Here is a 19,190-nt window from a genome sequence, read left to right as displayed (position 1 = left end):
CCCCCCCCCCCCCCCCCCCCCCCCCCCCCCCCCCCCCCCCCCCCCCCCCCCCCCCCCCCCCCCCCCCCCCCCCCCCCCCCCCCCCCCCCCCCCCAAACTCACCTCGACTATCTCCGGTCCGGACTCGTCTAGTGTTACGAGACTAACTATAGCACAAAGTCAGTTTGATATTTCCCTGGGGATCTTGTTTGTGATTTATACGATCCGACTGGTGCATTCTCTTAAAGGGTGGATGAGTCTCGATGCATTTGAAAATAATCGCCACGGCGGGAAAAGAAGAGATTGAATATGCGAATATCAGACTTACGTCCTACGAGACCAAGCGGTTGCATCACTTTTTCTCCCATGATACGGATTGCTTGCACGCGGAAACCGAAGATATAGAAGATTATCAATTTTCTGTATCGTTTACGGTGTATGTTAGTTGATTAATATCCTAGTTTTGATATATATCAATGGGCGGGCAGGTGGCACATTTAAGAAGAGGGGCCGGACGGAGATAGGATACAACGAGGGAGGAGTTGGTAGGTAAGTATGTATATGAGCTCAATGAAACGCACATGAAATCCCACCACGATAGCAAGCGCAGCAATGCTCGTTCGAGCCGTCTCCCCGTGACTCGCACTTCGCGGTATATCAGTCCTGGAATCTGCATTGGTTCCGCGAGCGCGGCGTTGGATTGGAGGTGCGCCGGGATCTTCAGGTCCGCTTGTCGCTTCTGTGCCTGGCTGAGATGCTCGGCCCTTGAAAAACTCCAAGGTTAGTCTCGATTCTAGAGAGACATTGGAACAGCTTGCGAGTAGTGTAGGTTGCCCTGGTGGCTTATGCGAATTCGCCAAAGCCGAATAGAAAACATTGGTAAACGCACTTGGATCGAAGGTCGATTACTGTCCTGATACCGAGCTCTTCTTTGAGCTGCCTCCTGTCATTCATCGTTGCATCATCTACACTTTTCCCATTAGAAGTGTATTCTTCTTTTTCCTTTTTCCCTGCCCGAGACTTGTCGCGACGAGTCATCTCAAGGATATAGTGCTAGTAGCGTTTGATATCGTACCTGGTCGTGCTGAGCGATACAGTTTACCTTCCCGAAGGACCCTATACCTTCGTTAACGGGGCTTCAGGAAGTACTCAGATTCAATGAATCGTGGTGAGGTGGGCATAGTCACTTTTTCCCCAGATAGTCATTCACTGTCTTTCCGGCATCGCGGAAATTGAGAATATTCTCAAATTCGACGGACATGGCGGGACGCGCGGCCCTGGTGCGACTGCAAGGTTATAAGTGGTCTTCAGGCAAATGAAACAAGTCAAAAATCGAGCTCAAGTCCTATATAGTAGTTGATTCCTTTGGTAGTTGCGAAGACTTGAGCTATATTGTTTTATAGTGGTGTGCAGGTTGAGACAGTCTGTGGGGTCTCCTTTCTAAACGTTGTTAGGCTTAGCACTCAAGGCTAATGACGGAGTTGGGAAAATGCGAATGTGTGCATACTCTATATTCGCTGTCTTCCAACCTAAAGCGTTTGTCCTCCCCCAGCTTGCAACGTAGACCTCATTTACTTATTTCACCGGAATATTCCAGTTAAGATACTAGAATAGTGATGTTGACATTCGTGCACGTGATACGACAGCAGCCTGCTTGGTGTCTTGTTGCCTCTGGTAACTTTCAATGCGTCATCATTAATAGTCATCAATGTCCAATTTCTGAAGCCCATGACCGTGATGAATCTAGCTTCTATGAATCTAGATACACGAATTGTCACATATTTATCAGGCGCTCCTTCAGTCATAAAGCGCGCGGAGACACAGAGAGAATATATATCCCCTCTGGATCATATGTTCCCTGTACCTAGGTAGCTTTTGCTAAGTCACCCTAGCCCTATAGCCCGGTCAGACCCGGTGCTAAGAGAGAAAGCCTCCGTTATGAATGAGCTCTCTCCCACTGCTTACTTAAGGGTTTACACCGTGAACTCTGTGTATATGAAGTTGAGCTGTATATCCCCAGTCCAACTGCACAATATGGCACTTACATCATCATCAATAATAGGGAATAGGTGCCCAGTTAGCGAAAGAAAGGAGGAGAGCTTACTTAGAGAGTGGTCTGAAGACTACATGTACTCTAAACATAAATTTGGATTGTTCGTTTCTATAATAGTTCATCCGCGCTATGAGTCGAATTAGACCATATGACACTGCAGCGATCACACTACTGTGTATTTGGTCACCGGCAAATCCTGTCGGGTCCCCAAACCCGGATCGTCCTTATTCTAGGCGCTATTTTTTGTACATGTATATGGCCCAAGTAGGGGCGGGTTACACTTGAATACCTAGGATGGCTGGCCAAGCAGCCCATCTGAAAAGTCACGATGGATCTCTAGGCTCACGGTAGCATGCTTATGGAGGCACAGCGCACTCTGCCATCCTTATTGTGCAGGGTCTTCGAGGTCAGATGCGGTCTTGGCTACTACCAGCCTAGGTACCCGGTCAGTAACTGCGCCTCCAAACAAAGAAACTCGTTCCCACTAGTAAATTTAGCTACAATGGCGTGTAGATTGGTGTCGTGACTACGGAAGCCCCGATTGCTATAACATGATACCTAGCATACACTGCCATCCTCGTTCGGGACGGCAACAAGGTTCGCCAGGTAATCTCGTGAACGCGGAAGGCTTTGGAGAGGTAGGCACTGGACTGGTTGGTCATGATTTACATAAGAAGAAGTATCTACATATATATGTCGGAGGTATGCAGAGAGGAAGTCACCTACATAGAGGTACCCGTTGGGACTCCACTTCCGTCGCCAACCTTCTGACTTCCAGTAGAAGCGTTGGGGTCTTTAACTCGAGAATGACCAGTCAACTCGAGAAAACAAAGGTACTTCCAAATACGTACAACTACCACCAAAATGGAAGTAGCTCTGCTTAAACCAATTTCGCTTTACATAACGATTAAAAAACTTGAATATAGCTAAGAAATTCAATTAGGCAATTACCTTCCAGCCTACTTACTATACCTTCACCTTCAACTTCAACGCCTTTACCTTCGACTTCAACACTTTCAACTGTTCAATCTACGCAGCAGCAGAATTACTAATAAAATGCATATAAAGTTGTTTACCTCAAAAGACGCGAACTTAAAGAATTGGCTAACTTAGCAATTTTAGTAGGGGTGGCGATATTCTTAGCATTCATATAAGAAGTATAAATGTAGCGTGCATGTGTATAAAACAGGAACTACTTCTATTTTGGTGGGGATTGTACCAATTTGGAAGTACCGCTGGATTTTCTCGAGTTGACTGGTCATTCTCGAGTTAAAGACCCCAACGCTTCTACTGGAAGTCAGAAGGTTGGCGACGGAAGTGGAGTCCCAACGGGTACCTAGGTAAGCTGAAACCTTGGGCACTCTTACGAAATAGGTACCCGAGATGCCTTGATGGTATAGGAAGTAGTAGGACAAACTAATCTACCAACTAAGACGATGGGGCTGAAAGCAGGACCCTGGTTCAGCGCGATGATGGAGCTTCAGTCTGCTTGAGCACCCTCGGCACCCAAAGAAAGAAAGATTGGCAAGCCGGCTTTTGCTAAGTTCAATAACGGACTTCTAGCAATGTAACAGCCGAGACAGCGTAAGTAGATACTACCTACCTTTGATGCGGGGCTGGTCTTTGGTACCAAGCCATTGCGGTTGTAGTGTAGAGGAGCTATCTGGGCTATCTACGGTAGCGCAACACTCCCCGCGGGTTAGCCGTATGCTATGACGTCAATCGCCCTCGAGGGCGGCCGGAAAGAGACAATGCCTGAGAGACGATGTCGTGACGGTGCCATCACCGTCACTGACAGTAGCCAAGATCCGCTACCTTGCTCGCTTGGTGCTTCTAACAATGAACAATGAACGAATTAGTCTTGCATCTATATGTATATCAGATCGCAGCCACACAATGATGCGTAAGCAGCTCTTTGCTTCCTCCTGTCTGTGAGGCATCACTCCACCGACTCCTACAACTACCCTAAAACCTAAAACCATCACAGACAGCACTCTGTGTCTGACTACCTACCTGTCGACCTACTCGCTAGCAAACCAGGCCTCATCCGTGATACCATCATTCTAAGTTAGTGGTATCCCGAAGCTGCAGCACGGCGTTTGTCACTTGACCGTTGATCCAACCACCTGAGCTGCTATGCGAAGCAGGTAGCCAAGACCCGTCGTCGTCCACTCTCTGCGAAACAAGGCTGCATGATACTATTATTGTTACTGCTGTTGTTATAATTATTATTGTAGGATCTCCTATACGGTGTTTATAGGATCACGGCCCCTCCCACAGATTCGGGACCTGGCAGGCCAGCCGATCCTATTTACCCTCAGCGCACGTCTGGTCCAGAACCTTTTGTCGGGTGAACAGGACGACAGACAGGGGTCGCCTGCATCATTGCTACGGCACCGCGGATCGGTACGAGAGACAAAATGCAGGTTTCGACCAATAGCGTTCCACGTGGACAGCAACCACACCTGTATCATGACGACACTCAAACTAAGCCAATAGGTGAGCTTCGTCGTCCGTAACACAGCCTCTTCCGCTTTATTAATCCTTCGAATCTGTCATCTCTCATGGTTGCTGATCGCAGCGTACTGCTTTCTAGTCCACTCGGGACGGCTTGTTTACGCGAAACCACAAGATCTTCCGAGCTTCCCTTCCATTGGCCTTGATGCTAGAGGCTCCGCTGCCAGCGCAGCTGCGTCGCTGGGTTGGGCCAACAAAAAATCACCTGAACCTTGGAGACCAACTGCTTCACCTTCCGCCTGGACAGCTGCCATCATGGCTGAAGACTACAAACTTGCACCTGCCTGGGAGCCCGTAGCTAGTAGCGATGGTGCCAAGGCTGCTCTCTTGGCCGCGAAGTCTGCGACGAGCCCTGGAATACCGAAATCTCCGTCAATGGATGATGGCATATCAGCAGCAACACGAGCCTACAAGTCAAGCCGCGCAAGCTCGAGTATTAAGCAAGAGGCCCCTGAGCGTCACAGATCCTTAGTTGCCGCCAAAGGTGCCGTGGCCCGACGTCAACGAGCAGACTCCGCGCCGGCTCCCCGAGAATCTTACCCTGATGAAGCCAACGCCGCAGCTAACGCCCTAAGTGCCGCAACCCGAGCTCATCGCCCTGCTTTGTCACCTATCCCTCTAGAAGAGGCGGGTGCTGTCCCGTACACGACGATGAATAAGCTAATGTTTACCTCACGGCCGCCCGTTAAACCTGAGGTTGATGAACAGAAAAGAAATGACGTGCTCCATGCATCCGCTGTAGCCATGGCAAAGAAGATGTATAATCAGCAGCAGAAGATGATCGACGCACAGAAAGCTCACGTCGATACATTATCACCACGAAGCAACTTAGAGGTCTCTAGTAGTGTGAGCGATGACCACCAACCAGCCCAGCTGACTACTCTACAAGATGCAGCATACAAGCAAGCACAGGCTCGTCTTGCGAAGATGCAACAAAAGAACGCACAGGACAGTGATCTCCAGGACTATTATGGGACAAAACCATTATCTAGGCGTTTCTCTGTGAAAGGCAAGCTTCGAAAAAGATCTTTCAGTGATGGAGCTGTCTTAGAAGATCAGCGGCGGTCAGAGCAAATAAGAAAACAGATGACTGTTTTCTCCAATAAGCTGTCAGAGGTCGATCAACAAAAAAGACAGCAAGATCAAGACCAGTTGCTTGCTGCAGCCCAACGGAACGTCCACGAACGATTAAAGGGCATGGATGCAAAGATTGCCAACGAAACCGGAATGGCTCCGCCTTCTACACTTACTCAATGGGAACTCAAAGCTCGCGCTATAGCGCAGGCGCGAGCTTTTTCGCAGAACAACCCACATCAAGGAAAGGTCGACATTGGTGGCGTGCAAATGGATCAGGAAGAAATCAATGTTATCGCCGCGAAAAGAATTCAGCCTATTCTAGATGAGATCAATGCAAAGGCAGAACTCGAGCATGCCCGCCAGGCGGAGCTACGGCTGGAGATGCAACGGAAGAAGGAAGAAGAAGAGACTGAAAAGGCGCGACAGAGAGAGGTTCAAGACATTCAAAAGAAACTCAAACGTACGTCAGCTCTTAATTTGAAATTGTTTAGAACGAACTAATTCGCAATAGAGCAAGAAAAGCAAGAACAAAAAGAACGAAAGGCGGAAGAAAAGGCTGCTAGAGCTGAACAGAAACGACTGGCCCGAATTGAGAAGACCAAGTCAGCAGAACATAACCAGGGAGCCAACATAGAGCCGGATGTTCAAGAGAACACAAAAACCGTGAACAGCAGTAGTCAGCCCGTCTTAGTTCCATCCTCAAGCACTCGAAAGGCTCGAAGGAGGGCGAGTTCTGAGAACTCGGAAGACAGCCCAAAGTCGCCCTCTGGTAAAATCAAGACCTGGCTCAAATCAAGATTCTCACGAGACCAAAGCCTAGGAAGGTCAAACTCAAAGAGATTTATTGGTGGTGCTTCTCTAACCGGAAATCGAAATAATCAGAGCTCGGTAAGCCTTGGTGACCATGGCGGCAGTATACGGGAGGTCGCCTTGGCTGGTAGGGACTCGGGTCCGCCTCAATCACGCTTGGAGCACGATTCCGAGGCTGTCTCGTCCTTAAGCAACGCAAGTGAAGACGAAGCAGAAAACCAACCCAAGAGAATGCTGACGCCCCCGAGACCTATAAGGGATGCTTCACCAGCCGTGAGCCGGAGTCCAGCCAGAGACTCTCGTTTTCACGAGATAATCTGATGAGAACTGTCTGCTACAAGGACTTGGCAAATTTGGTTCAAAATAATTACTATGCTTTAATGAGTGGTCGGGAATGTTTCGCGTTAAAACAAATCTTTGGGGACCGAAGTGTGTTTGAATTGATGGCAATGGCGGCGTTACGGTGGCAGGATATGATACGTACCGTGAGTTTTCCCAGAATGCGCAATGATAACAATACCTTGGGTCTTGGCTTAGCTGGTTTGAAATCCTACCGTGTGCTAAGATTTACGAATTGAACATGAGCATCGTTACCAAAAATGCAGTGGCACTACTGGGAAATGGAAAATATATTCAATTTGTGATTGCCAAGCTAAACGCAACGCAACGGCATTTATGCGCGAATATGCTAATTCATCATTCTAAGTAGAAACAATTTTGTAAACTCTATTGTACAGATAAGATTAAACGTATCACATGTTTACAAACCCAAACCACATCTAATACAATGTCGGAAAGGACCTCTAAAAACGCTATGCACTCCGTCCATACAACACCCATGTCTGCTCTTTTAGAATGCAGTATCGTGTATTATGATCATCATATCGTTACAAAAGAACATCTCATTATTAAAACCAGAAAAAAACTTTATCAACGCCGCCGCTAGAAGTTATCGGCAACCCTGCGCGACTTCTGGTGGTTAGGTGGCGCTGCCGCGGCTGCTGCAGGCATGACAGTTGGTTGGTGGTCGCCATTTGTGAGCGTTCTCTGGCTATCGTGGGTGCTTCTTGGTAGCGCCATTGCAGCAGCGTCAGCGTAAGAACCGCGTCTAATGGCCTCCTCCATCTGGCGCGTATTCATAGGCCGAAGATCGTATCGACCGCCATGACGCGTACGGATAGCGGGCCACAGGTCGATTATGAAGGAGGCGACGTAGAATGTGAAGATCAGGGCGATTACCCATTCCAGAATGGCGGCATGGTTCCAATCCTCCCGCTTTGATAATACGCCGAAGCCTATGGCTAATGCGAGCTCGACAATGACGAATATCAATTTCACCCAGAAGGAGAGTCGTAGGACACGGTGTTGACGATATTCTGTTACGGAGACGGGTTAGTTTAGTGAAACTATGAAACAGTTGGGGAAGAGTGTGACACTTACTCCTGCCTAGAAGCTGGAATTCGGCACAGAGGAGAAGGGCAGAAATTAGATACCCCGCGATGAAAAGTACCAGGAAGATATCGTGGAGACGTGGGTAGCGGGCGGTGTCAAAGCCCGAGAGGAAGGTCAACCCAATAGTACCGATAATGGCGAAAACGATGGATAGTCCACTGAGGATTTTCTCGGCGAGTGATGTGTTTGGGACTAGACGGCCTTTATGTCGGAGCAACCGGTCGGCGATGAAGGATATATCGAGAAAGACGGTCGTTAAGATGCTCCCTGCTATGAACAGCGGCTTCAACTCGTTGGCGCCAACGTCGGAGATGTATGCGATGTCTTGGCCCGGCTGCTGCGACGGGTATATCCTTTTGTGCGTGTCTATAACCCAGTGTAAAAAGAGGCCTAGAAGAGTGCCGAGCCATACTAGACTGGAGATGACTGGGAATATCTTCACCTGGTCAGTTTGCGCTCAACAGTTCAGATTGTATTGGGTGTCATGCGATGACATCACATCCGATTATTTGACTTACCCAGTACGAAACGAACGCCATGGCGCCCAACAATGCTGACGCTGCAATTCTACGAGACGAGCGAGTGAGGAAGCGTAGAAAGGGGAGAAGCCGCGGGAAACAGCTGCGAGGTTGAGGGACTCAAGGTATGAGATTGAGGTGGTCAATAAATGAATGTATTCCTCTAGCAATATTATCATTACGGGTAAAAAATATATATATTTCCTCCCGAACGGGGCGGAGATAAGAAAGAATGAAAAAAAGCGGGTTGTCTCAAGATCCCCGATGTCCCGTCATCTTGGTTCCATCGTTCGACTCGGAGGTTCTATGACTTCACATAGCCCCGAACAAGCCGACGCGTCCCTTAGTAGTACTGGTGGCTCAGTTTGGGCTGGCGTCATGAGCCAAGACTAAGTAGGTAAGAATTGGAGGCAGTGAAGAGGTGCCGCATGGAGAAACCAGCAGATTCCCTCTTCGACTTAATTACTATCTACATACAGTATAATGCTAGCGAACTGCCGGGTCAGTACTATAATCGCTAGTTAGGGCGAGTACCTAATATACACATGTCTCTATAGAGAGGTCCACCCTTCAAGTCATGACCCAGTGCTGGGTACTGAGTAATGCAAATAAAGGTAGAGGGGTCGAGTGGTTGAGTGATGTAATGGTCCAAGTTGTTTACCTGAACGATGCTGTGACATCACATTCCGCGCTAACGTCGGAATTACCGAATGAGCTGGCGCTAGAAGACTTGGCATTTACGGTGGGTCTGAGTGGGCAGCAATGGGTTAGGTAGGCGCCATTCACTAAGTTATCTTATCGGCTATTCCACTTTTCTATAGCAATCGATAGACATCCAATAGTAGGGAAGAGAGGAGCTGAATATTCGCAGCCTCGCCTCATTGGGTTCTTAGCCTTGTCCCTCCCACCAATCAATCACTACTTCTACCACGACACGCCATCCCGCTTCCGAATGTAGCATCATAATCTTCGATGCTCAGCGCTCTACCACTGAGTAAAAGTCGTACAGTGGTCGAATTCAAACACTTAGTAGGAAGATGGCGGTCTCCCCGCTCATCGTACCTCCCACGAGCACCCTTCAGAATGGCAGGGCTGTGTCTTCACCTCTGAAGAACATCCCTTCGAACATCGCTTCAGCTCAAGCCTCATCAAATGGGACGCCTGTGGCTACTCAGGTCGTGCCAAACGCGACCGCGGCTGCACAGTCAACATCTCTAGATCTTGCTGAGCAGTTGAACGAGGAAGAAAAGCGCAAATATGCAAAAGGTTTGTAACCGCTTTCGTACAGCGTGAATGCCTGTTTAGCCTCTTATTGCGACTGATACTTTTGCTGCCCAGGGAAGAAGCTTGGTGAAGGTACATACGCAAATGTGTATCTCGGGTTCTTGCGGAGCGACCCCAACCAGCTTGTAGCTATCAAGAAAATAAAAATTCAGAAGGAGTTCACTGACGGCATGGCACCTGATGCTGTTCGTGAGATAAAGCACCTTCAGGAGCTATCCCACCCAAACATCATAACCCTGCATTCAGTCTTCTCCTCGAAGGACCAGAACCTCAATCTCGTCCTCGAATATCTCCCGCGTGGTGATCTGGAGATGCTCATTCGTGATACTGAGAATATTCGATATGGTGCAGCTGATATCAAAGCCTGGATGGGCATGTTAACCCGTGCCATCTGGTTCTGCCATGAGAACTTTGTCTTACACCGAGATATCAAGCCTAACAACTTGTTGATCGCGGCAGATGGTGAGGTCAAACTTGCTGATTTCGGTCTTGCGAGAAGCTTCTCCGACCCATACAAACCCATGACAGCTACTGTTATCACACGGTGGTACCGGCCACCTGAACTTCTCCTCGGCGCTCGGCATTACTCCGGTGCCGTGGATATATGGTCCGTCGGCTTGGTCCTTGCCGAACTTGTAATTCGGACTCCGTATATCGCCGGCGAAAGCGATGTTAACCAGACCGAACTTATATGCCAGGCCGTGGGAACTCCAACTGAAGACAATTGGCCTGGCGTCACAAAATTGGCCGGGTACGCTGCTGTCAAGGAGGGTATACCTTTGAGAGGGCGGGATCATTATATGTCTTTATTTGGTACGTTGGGTGTCGAAGGAGTGGATCTCCTAATGAAGACGCTCAGTTTAGACCCCAAAAAGCGAATCACAGCAAGAGAAATGCTGAAGCATGACTGGTGGCACAAAGACCCGCGGCCAACACGAAAACAGGACTTGCCTAAGAAGTCGGGAGGCCAAGCCAAACTCACCGAAGATCTAAAGAGGCGACCGGGCATGGTAGATGACGACAGGGGCAGCAAGGTCGCTCGGAAGCTAGATTTCGGCGCTGCCAAATAGACACTGCATCGGTTCATGGTATATAAACAAGAGCATCTGGGACGGCGCTAGCGGAGTTTATTGGTTGAGGGAGATATTCAAGGCAACCTAGACGATGTATCGGGCGTTTCGTCATCTTTGTCAAGTCTAAAGAACCGTAGTCTTCAAATAATTTACAGAGTCTGTAATATGGTACATCTTTGTACATTTTGGCATATTCGTGACACTTTGCTTTCTATCTCTGGTTTTCGGCCTGTCATAGCTCACCCCTCTCACGAGCCTCCCTGCGCTCAGCAATACGCCTCTTGTACCGGATCTCTGTCCGTCTGCGTTCACCGCCGTCGATCTTGCGGCCCCGGCGGTCCTCCCACATGCCCTCCGTAACGGTAATGCGAGCACCCTCGATACCTTTTAAAGGCAGTGCATACGGGCCCACGATGTCCTTCGCCCCTTGAACGTGGTATCCTTGGACGCGCGACAGCTCGGCCGGGTCGCATTCCTTGATACTGCGGCCGGTGGGGACGTTGACCACCAACTTCCGCGGCGTCTGCGTGGGGTCGGCGCCCGGGGCAGCCTCCAAAACCCGCAGGTCCGCTACACCGCCCTCGACGTGCTGCAGATCGCCCCCGATGCCGTATTGTCCGTGGCGGAACCGCTGGCGCCACCGTAGAAGATACTTGCGCGCGCGGGGCGGCTCGACGCCCAGCTCGCGCAGCTGCTCCGATGTCAGCGTGAAGAGGGTCTCCCAGTCGGGGATCTTGGCTGCATGCTGCTTGAGGTCCCGTCCGATCACGGTTAAGAAGGTCGGCACGTCGGGGACGAAGGCCGTTGGGGAGGGGATCTTTGAGGGTTTGGCGGATGAGGTTGTTGAGGCAGCGCGCCGTATTGTGGATTGGAGAAAGGTCTGCTGGATTGGGGTCGAGGGGAGTATGGTACGCAGGTTCTGCGGGCGGAAGAGCGACTGGGGAGGGAAAATCCATTTTAGCATGTCATACACAGCAGCGAAGCAAAGACTATTGGAAGGGGAATGACTGACCTTTATGCTTGCCATTTTGTAAATCGGCTTTTTATGTTATGGTGAATGTGAACAATTGTTATATCCGGGGGTCAATTGGCGTCTTCTTCATCATTACAGCACTGCGAACCCACGTTGAGAGAGCTGGTGGCGATTAGGAGGAGGTGGTTGAGTCGGCTTGCCCTCTGGATCGCGAGTCTTGCCGGTGATGGCACCCCCAAAAAGTTGACTCGGGACAAGCTGCACTGGCGATCGGTGAAGGAATTTCATAAACTCCGATAATTATGATAATTATTCACTGACGACGGGGCTTACTTAGTGGTTCCCGGCGCTAGGGACAGGGCGTTGGTGCCGTGGGCTGTGGGCTGTGGGGGGCTCTGCAGGGACCCAATTAAGCAATGTTTTACTACCTACCTACAGATGAGCCAAAAGCGAATAACCTACCTAGGTAGGTATGTATATGTGCGTGTCTCTCCAGGCATCCATCAGTCTAGGTATGTACAGTAGTTACTTGTTGCTCATGTCACTTATAGACTATTACAGCGCAGTCCAGATTTTGATATCTCTAGGTCTAACGTGTACTCAAAGCACGTGTTGATCCCCGTCTCTATAAAAGCCCCGCTCTCTGCCCACTCTAGCCTGACTACCTACATAGGTACCTACAGTAGGTACATACCTACTTGTATGTCGAATATGATTGATTAATGGTCGCCCCTCGACTTCGACATGCAACAATCCCACTCCTTCCTTTCCTTGAATCTCTATCTGCCTTACTACCTAGAATTTCATACTTCATTCATCACACCCCGTCTCATCGTACTGAAACTACCACCTAGGTTCCTCCGTTCACACACTGTTGAGATGATGTGATCCGCAAAATGTGATGTCCAAGCTCAACCAAACTAGCTGTCCCGTGTAATAGCAGCGTTTGCTGGTCTGAACATCAGTTCACCCACTTTGACAATGCCGTGGAAACGGAGAAAGATCGAGAAACCAATAACTATCCACCCTGGTGGTCCGTGTAACGTCCCGCCCTACAGATATGGCCTCTGAAATGTGCTAATTCCTTAAAAGAACCTTTCCCAAACACCCTTCTCGTCGCCTTGCGTGACCTAGCGCTGCATACGCAAAATGGCAAAGAGGCTGCTAACGAACCATCCCAAAAGCGCCGCCGGCTTGATCCGGTCGAGCCCATCCCGGTGCTGCGTGAACAGTTCACTGTATCTCGACCGACCGGAAGTTCTTCTTCGCCCATCCTAGGTCAGGTTTTTTGTAATGATGCCGGTCGTTATTTCACATTCCGCTTGCATAAGCAGGATCTGATCTTACAGACTAAAGCGATTGCCCCATGTGATACTTTTTATTGCCACATATCCATCGACCAAAACTTCTCCAATACTGCTCTTGCAGCGTTAGAAGTCTTGGATCTCAGTCGAGAGGATAGCACCCAAGAGGGTGCTTTGACCGTGCTGACCACAATCTCTCTCAACGAAGATGATGGCATGCACCACTTACATTTCACCTTGACCGTCAATTTTAATACTGCAACATACACGCTTCGTAACGCTAGACAGAGGCAAATAAGTAAGCACATCCTAGATGTGCTTAGGATACCCGGACCAAGCCAGTCTGTCGTCGACCAAAGCACTGCAATCTCACCCCGCTCATTTTATCAAGCTGCGTTCATGCCTACTCGGGGAGAATTTAACGACCTACAGAGTGTTGTGATCCCTGATTTGAAAGCAGAATTATATCCATTCCAGCGTCGAGCAGTGCAGTGGCTATTGATGAGGGAGGGCATCATGTACGATGGCATGGGCTCAGATGGAGTGCTACAGCTTACGGAATATCCTCGACCGCCTAAATCAACACTTCCATTCTCGTTCCACTGTTGCAATGATGTTAATGGGCAGCAATACTATGTGAGCGACCTGTATCACCTTGCAACACGTGATGTAGCTCCTTTCCAAGACGCTGAGAATAACTTGCGCGGCGGCATTCTCGCGGAAGAAATGGGACTCGGTAAAACTGTCGAAATTATCTCATTGATTTTGGCACACGAACGCGAATCACATACCCCTGCCCAAATAAACTCAGAGGGTGATATAGTACTACGTTCCACTGGTGCCACCTTAATTGTCACGCCAGAAACCCTTCTTAATCAGTGGATTTCTGAATTCAACAAACATGCACCGAATCTGCTCGTCATGAAGTATCCTGGCATAAAAGTTTGGGCGAAGGACAAGACACTCAATATCGAACAACACGGGGAAAGCCTACTTACGCGGTGTATCGACAAGCTTGTAAACTGTGATGTTATCATTACCACTTATAGTGTTCTCCAGGCTGAGCTTCACTTCGCCGTAGCCCCTCCAGCTCGCTCGATGCGATACGAGAAAAGGCATGAGCGTCACACGTCCCCGTTAGTCCAGATTGATTGGTGGAGAATTTGTCTTGATGAAGCCCAGCAGATTGACACTGGGGTGAGTAGTGCTGCCAAAGTAGCTTGCCTCCTTCCTCGGGTCAATGCCTGGGCTGTCACGGGCACCCCGGTCAAAGATGATCCCAATGATCTTTGGGGTTTACTTTTATTTCTTCGTTATGAACCCTTCGCTTCTTACCAAATCGTATGGAAAGCATTACTTCATACCCATAAAAGTCTTTTTGGCCCTTTATTCAACAGAATTGCTATTCGACACAGTAAGTCAGCAGTTCGCGATGAGCTAAGACTTCCATCTCAAAAACGCCATATCGTCACCATGCCTTTCACGGCAATTGAAGAGCACCACTACCGATCACAATTTAAGGCACTTGTCGCGAAAGCTGGTCTCAGCGAGCAAGGAACCCCCCTAGATACAGACTGGGACCCAGATGACCCATTTGTTGTAGAATTCATGAAGAAGGCACTTGCGTGTTTAAGGCAAACAATATTACATCCCGAGCTCGGATCAGGAGCTGCCGCTAAAGTGTCGGTTTATAAGACATTAGCAGAGCACCTAGAGACCATGATAGAGCACTCGGAAGCCAGTATCAAGTCTCATCAACGAAGTTATCTAATTGCCAAACTCAGCAAAGGTCAACTTCTGGAGAACACTCCAAGAGTCACGGAGGCCTTGAAGATTTGGGACGAAGTCCGAGAAGAAGTCGAACCCATCGTCCTCGAAGCCCGCGAGGAGCTCCAAAGAGCGCTAGAAGCTGCTCGGCAAGAGCAAGACTCAACTGACGATTCTGAAGATGAAGAAGTACCAGAGACAGCGAAAGTCGGCGATTCTCGGCGAAAGCTTCGCTTGTTTCTCGATCTTCAACACCGAGTCACATTTTTCATTGCTAGTGCTTACTTCCAGATCAAGTCAGATGACAGCTTAACTCAGCCAGAATCGGACGAATTCAAACGTTTAGAGCAGTGTGAAACCGAGGGTTATGAATTAGCCCGGAAACTCCGGCGTGAGATCCTTCAAGAACCGCTTGCGAAAGTCTCAAAGCTACTGGAGAAACTACGCGACCGTGCAAATAAGCAGTCATTTGTCGAAATTCCCGAGATAGTTGTATCCGATCTGCACGGTTTACAGAGTGGGCGGATAGCAGAGGACTTGCAAAACCTTGGTGCATCTCTCAACGAGCAGGCTGACGTTATTGATGTTTGGCGAGAAACTATTATTCAACTATTGCTCAAACCTTTAGTTGATGCGGAGGATGAGGACGAAATAACTGGTGAGGAATATGGGAATTCTACCATGGTACAAGATCATCTGATGGTTTACACCCTTGGTTTGGGGGCCATTCTCGGTGACCGCCAAGAAGCGCTCTCCGGCTTGATAAACGAACGTATCCGGTACGAAACCGCTACTGCCGAAGGGATGGCTAAAGATGGAGAAGGACATGCACCCGAAAAGTTATTGGAACTACTTCAGATACGACAGGAGGCCAAACCACTGCCAGCTGGGCAGTCTTTCCGTGGTATTATTTCGGCGTTAAGAGAGCTTTCCACAACTCTACGTCACGATGCGTCCATGGGTAGCACTCGAGCTAGAGTAGAGCTCGAAATTGTTACAAGACAACTCAGAACAACACAGGACATACTCACCAAGCAGAACAAGGTCGCTATAAATCTTGAGAAAGACTTAGAATTCTTTATTTCTACCATGAATGCCCGTGTAGATTACTATCGTCAGCTACAATCTGTATCGGATAACGTTGCCCCATTAGCTCCAGAACTCAGCAGCAATCAACTCAGGTCTTGGAATAACTACGTTGCCCAGGAGGCAGAACTGAGGAAGAAGGCTAATCATTGGGTTTCCAATCGCCGCCATCGTAAGTTTGATACCTAGAGAATATCATAATAGTGCTAATAACGTTTATGTTAGTCATACACATGAGAGATGATGGCTCTAGTTCTAACGAGCCTTGCGCTATCTGCCGCATGGATGACTACACTATCGGGGCGATCACAACGTGCGGACATACATTCTGCAAAGAATGCATTGTCCAGTGGCTAAGATCTAAATATAAATGTCCGCTTTGCAAGGAGTATCAAAGTCCGTCCATGCTAAGCGAGTTTACCAAGACTAAAGCGAACGCGAAAGTGCATTTGGCCGACTCTATCAGTCCGAGCTTACGAGGAGATTACCAAACAGGATCGGGGTTATACTCAAACATCTCTGATCATCAGAGACGTGCTATACAAAATGTCAAGCTCCATGGCCCCTCGTACTCTAGCAAGGTCGACACTCTAATCAAGCATCTACTTTGGCTACGAGAAGAAGATCCAGGAGCGAAATCAATCATCTTCACACAGTTTCGAAGCTTTCTCACTATCCTTGGACAGGCTCTAGAAGGACACCGTATCGGTTTCGCAACTTTCAGCCGCGGGGGCAACAAGGCACTTGAAATCCAGAGGTTCAAAGATGACCCCAGTATAGAGTGCTTGCTAATGGATGCCAAGGCTCATTCCAGCGGCCTCAACCTGGTCAATGCTAACCATGTCTTTCTCTGCGAACCACTGCTGAACACGGCCTTGGAATTCCAGGCAATTGCTCGAGTGGACAGAATCGGACAGGAGCACGAGACAACTGTCTGGCTTTATATCATGGAAGGTACTGTGGAGGAGAACATTCACATCCTTTCTGAGCGGCGCCGTTTAGCGCACATAGGCGGAGAGGGAGAAAAGGGTAAGTACAAAGAAACAGAGGCAATCAGTGCACTGGAATCAACTGAGTCTCACCTTGCCCGGTTGATGAGTAAGGACGATGACGGAGAAGTGATTGATAAGGGAGACCTTTGGAGTTGCCTGTTTGGTAGCGCAGCTCAGGCGTAAAGCGTTAGTATGGTTTGGTATGTGTTAGCTTATGTTCATAGTGGCCATGGCTGAATGAGGATATGAAGATACTATGTCTAGAGTTTGAGGAACTTGCTACTGTAAAAATACCTATGGCTATCAGATTAAACGCTTTGCACCAGTTATCAACGCGTAGATTATAACAAGGGCAGGAATATTAGCCTTAGAATCTAGGCAATCCAGATTATAATGAACAACTAGGGCTGCATAACTCCTTGACCAACCAACTCCTTCTTGGCTGTTGGTAGCTTGACTTGACTCTATATACAACTGGTCTGGCAGTCCAGACCGCCTAGGTCTCTGGGGTCTGTTTCAAGAAGCGAAGTCTGTATAACCTCACTTTCCAATATTGCCTGCATGTCTTGAAAGATCATGAACAGCCTACAAAGGTCCTTCGTACGGCCGAAGTGCAAGGCGAACTGCATATTCAGCTAGCACAGAGGTTGCACGTGTAACATAGACAGATTCTGACCTTGATGTCAACGTTGAACTCGTCCGATACTGGAAATATCGTAGCCTCTGTTACTTTCGGCATTGCTATTGAGGTAAGTCTACTCGCTGGCCCCCGGACTGATACTTACGCGACCACTGTCAACCCCAGATTGTTAGGAGAAGGCTTGGGCCCGAGAATGATAGGACAAGAAAGGTAAACTGAAGACAGAGCAGTTTCACCACGATCCTACCCAATTAAAGTAGTAATCACTGCTTCCTTACGAACTCCCCAAGCCCGGTCGCGATAGCCCATGCGCTTATCTCGAAGCCGAGGATAATTTGAGAGGATGAAGTTAGTGCCAGGATACGGGTTATTGTCTATGTTATGTGAAAGCATGCTACCTCCGGGGATACTAGCATCGTATACTTGGGTATCGAAATGCCTGTTTCGCCGCCGTAGTTGTGTAAGTATAATAGCAGGGCTATTGTAAGGTTGGCACTAGTATTATTACTTGTTCCTATTATTTGGTTTGCCGAGATATGGATTTTGTCGAGAAGTAAACGATAGTTGGACAGTACATTTTATAGTGTCGTCAGCAATGGATTTAGCCCGGTGTTGTATAGGGTGTATAGCATTTGTGCTGCCTTTGGCTAGCAGGCTTTTAGTGATGAAACTGTAGTTTATATTCCGACTATTGCCCTAAATGAAGGTACCTCTGTGCAAATAGAGAAAGCTGGTTTGGGAGGCCCTTACGGCATACGAGGGCATGGCCTGTCCTGGCAGGCCGGCTTGAGTAAAGTTCAAGGACCTAGTCAATAGCTAGAAAGTTATTGCAATCTGAATTTATTGCAAGCCAGTCCTTTGTTATACTTAGCATTATTGTGTCCCATATCGTCTCTCGTTTCGTCTAAGAACACTAACCTAGTGCTTTTCTCCTAAAGTAATCATGAAACGGATCTAGCAACTTTAGGAAGAGGGCCAAATTGTGGCAGCCTGGTGAATCCCGACGTATAAAGGCATCCCAGAAATTAAGACGGCTGTCACGGTTAGGTGGATCCGGGCCAGTTCAACCTTATCCTGGAAGATCGCCATATAAGTATAAGATCTCTCAACATTTCCTTATATATTAAAACTTAGACTTCAGATCATCAGAATACACTTGAACTGATAGCTACTGCTAAAGATGCTGGTCTAACTTCCATATATGAGATCACTCCACTCCTCCGTGAGAAGCTTCAATAAATAGAGTATATTGAAGTGGATTAGGGAAGCGTGTCGGGTCCCTAGCTATCCATTGCCTCAGAGATAGAATATAATCCACACTTCCGTAGGCAATTAATCCCAGAACAACTATAATTAGGGGGAATTGGGAGGCATGCTGCAATAGAAAATCATCGTGTATTTCAAATCTCAAAAGAGCATGAACTGTTGTCCGTGTCCCTAATGCCTGAAGCCATCGCCGGTCCCATATTGTATACCTTCCAACTGTTACCTGTTCGGTACTATACGATTCGAAGGGCGTCATTTCGCTATGATTTAAATTAGCAAATCTTCTAACTAAATCGAATTAAATTGTAGCCTAAAGTCACTCTAGATATTATGTTACCTGAAGGCCTAGGATGTGTCAAACTGAAGCCTAAAATCACAAGCACTCGGTCATTGAAGGCT

At 48.4% G+C, this 19,190-nt stretch overlaps 6 protein-coding genes across 6 annotated transcripts; 3 read left to right on the top strand and 3 right to left on the bottom strand.

Annotated features, from left to right (window-relative positions):
* Positions 1-92: 92 nt before the first annotated feature.
* Positions 93-933, bottom strand: F5B22DRAFT_662742 (uncharacterized protein; the record flags this gene model as incomplete). The annotated part of the gene is made up of 3 exons (XM_047980471.1): positions 93-399; positions 561-743; positions 869-933. The coding sequence occupies 3 exons, from the start codon at positions 931-933 to the stop codon at positions 222-224; spliced, it is 426 nt and encodes a 141-aa protein (XP_047824884.1). The 3' UTR covers positions 93-221.
* A 3,300-nt stretch (positions 934-4,233) lies between these two features.
* F5B22DRAFT_579587 (uncharacterized protein) lies at positions 4,234-7,068 on the top strand. Its single transcript, XM_047973243.1, has 3 exons — positions 4,234-4,531; positions 4,629-6,086; positions 6,138-7,068. Exons 1-3 carry the CDS (start codon positions 4,453-4,455, stop codon positions 6,755-6,757), a joined length of 2,157 nt encoding a protein of 718 aa, XP_047824883.1. The 5' UTR covers positions 4,234-4,452; the 3' UTR covers positions 6,758-7,068.
* Positions 7,069-7,196: 128 nt separating this feature from the next.
* F5B22DRAFT_579593 (uncharacterized protein) lies at positions 7,197-8,705 on the bottom strand. Its single transcript, XM_047973244.1, has 3 exons — positions 8,407-8,705; positions 7,877-8,324; positions 7,197-7,812 (listed from the first exon to the last, which is right to left on the bottom strand). The coding sequence occupies exons 1-3, from the start codon at positions 8,425-8,427 to the stop codon at positions 7,379-7,381; spliced, it is 903 nt and encodes a 300-aa protein (XP_047824882.1). The 5' UTR covers positions 8,428-8,705; the 3' UTR covers positions 7,197-7,378.
* A 738-nt stretch (positions 8,706-9,443) lies between these two features.
* On the top strand, positions 9,444-10,878 carry F5B22DRAFT_662740 (Pkinase-domain-containing protein; the record flags this gene model as incomplete). Its single annotated transcript, XM_047980470.1, has 2 exons — positions 9,444-9,672; positions 9,745-10,878. 2 exons carry the CDS (start codon positions 9,444-9,446, stop codon positions 10,758-10,760), a joined length of 1,245 nt encoding a protein of 414 aa, XP_047824881.1. The 3' UTR covers positions 10,761-10,878.
* F5B22DRAFT_662738 (IGR protein motif-domain-containing protein) lies at positions 10,767-11,790 on the bottom strand (the record flags this gene model as incomplete). Its single annotated transcript, XM_047980469.1, has 2 exons — positions 10,767-11,700; positions 11,776-11,790. 2 exons carry the CDS (start codon positions 11,788-11,790, stop codon positions 10,996-10,998), a joined length of 720 nt encoding a protein of 239 aa, XP_047824880.1. The 3' UTR covers positions 10,767-10,995.
* A 392-nt stretch (positions 11,791-12,182) lies between these two features.
* F5B22DRAFT_579540 (SNF2 family N-terminal domain-containing protein) lies at positions 12,183-17,128 on the top strand. The gene is made up of 3 exons (XM_047973242.1): positions 12,183-12,769; positions 12,829-16,065; positions 16,119-17,128. Exons 1-3 carry the CDS (start codon positions 12,718-12,720, stop codon positions 17,066-17,068), a joined length of 4,239 nt encoding a protein of 1,412 aa, XP_047824879.1. The 5' UTR covers positions 12,183-12,717; the 3' UTR covers positions 17,069-17,128.
* The last annotated feature ends 2,062 nt before the right edge of the window (positions 17,129-19,190 follow it).

This window comes from Xylaria bambusicola, assembly GCF_022495145.1.
Source record: "Xylaria bambusicola strain CBS 139988 unplaced genomic scaffold F5B22scaffold_96, whole genome shotgun sequence".
Classification (NCBI taxonomy): Eukaryota; Fungi; Ascomycota; class Sordariomycetes; order Xylariales; family Xylariaceae; genus Xylaria; species Xylaria bambusicola.
This window is presented reverse-complemented; position numbering and strand designations above follow the sequence as displayed.

Coding starts and splice junctions, on each gene's coding strand:
- F5B22DRAFT_579587 (XM_047973243.1), top strand. CDS start 4,453: ATGCAGGTTTCGACCAATAGCGTTCCACGTGGACAGCAACCACACCTG. Junction 4,532..4,628: donor CACTCAAACTAAGCCAATAG/GTGAGCTTCGTC, acceptor ACTGCTTTCTAG/TCCACTCGGGACGGCTTGTT. Junction 6,087..6,137: donor CATTCAAAAGAAACTCAAAC/GTACGTCAGCTC, acceptor AATTCGCAATAG/AGCAAGAAAAGCAAGAACAA.
- F5B22DRAFT_579593 (XM_047973244.1), bottom strand. CDS start 8,427: ATGGCGTTCGTTTCGTACTGG. Junction 8,325..8,406: donor TGGCGTTCGTTTCGTACTGG/GTAAGTCAAATA, acceptor GACCAGGTGAAG/ATATTCCCAGTCATCTCCAG. Junction 7,813..7,876: donor ATTCCAGCTTCTAGGCAGGA/GTAAGTGTCACA, acceptor TCTCCGTAACAG/AATATCGTCAACACCGTGTC.
- F5B22DRAFT_579540 (XM_047973242.1), top strand. CDS start 12,718: ATGCCGTGGAAACGGAGAAAGATCGAGAAACCAATAACTATCCACCCT. Junction 12,770..12,828: donor AATAACTATCCACCCTGGTG/GTCCGTGTAACG, acceptor ATTCCTTAAAAG/AACCTTTCCCAAACACCCTT. Junction 16,066..16,118: donor GGTTTCCAATCGCCGCCATC/GTAAGTTTGATA, acceptor CGTTTATGTTAG/TCATACACATGAGAGATGAT.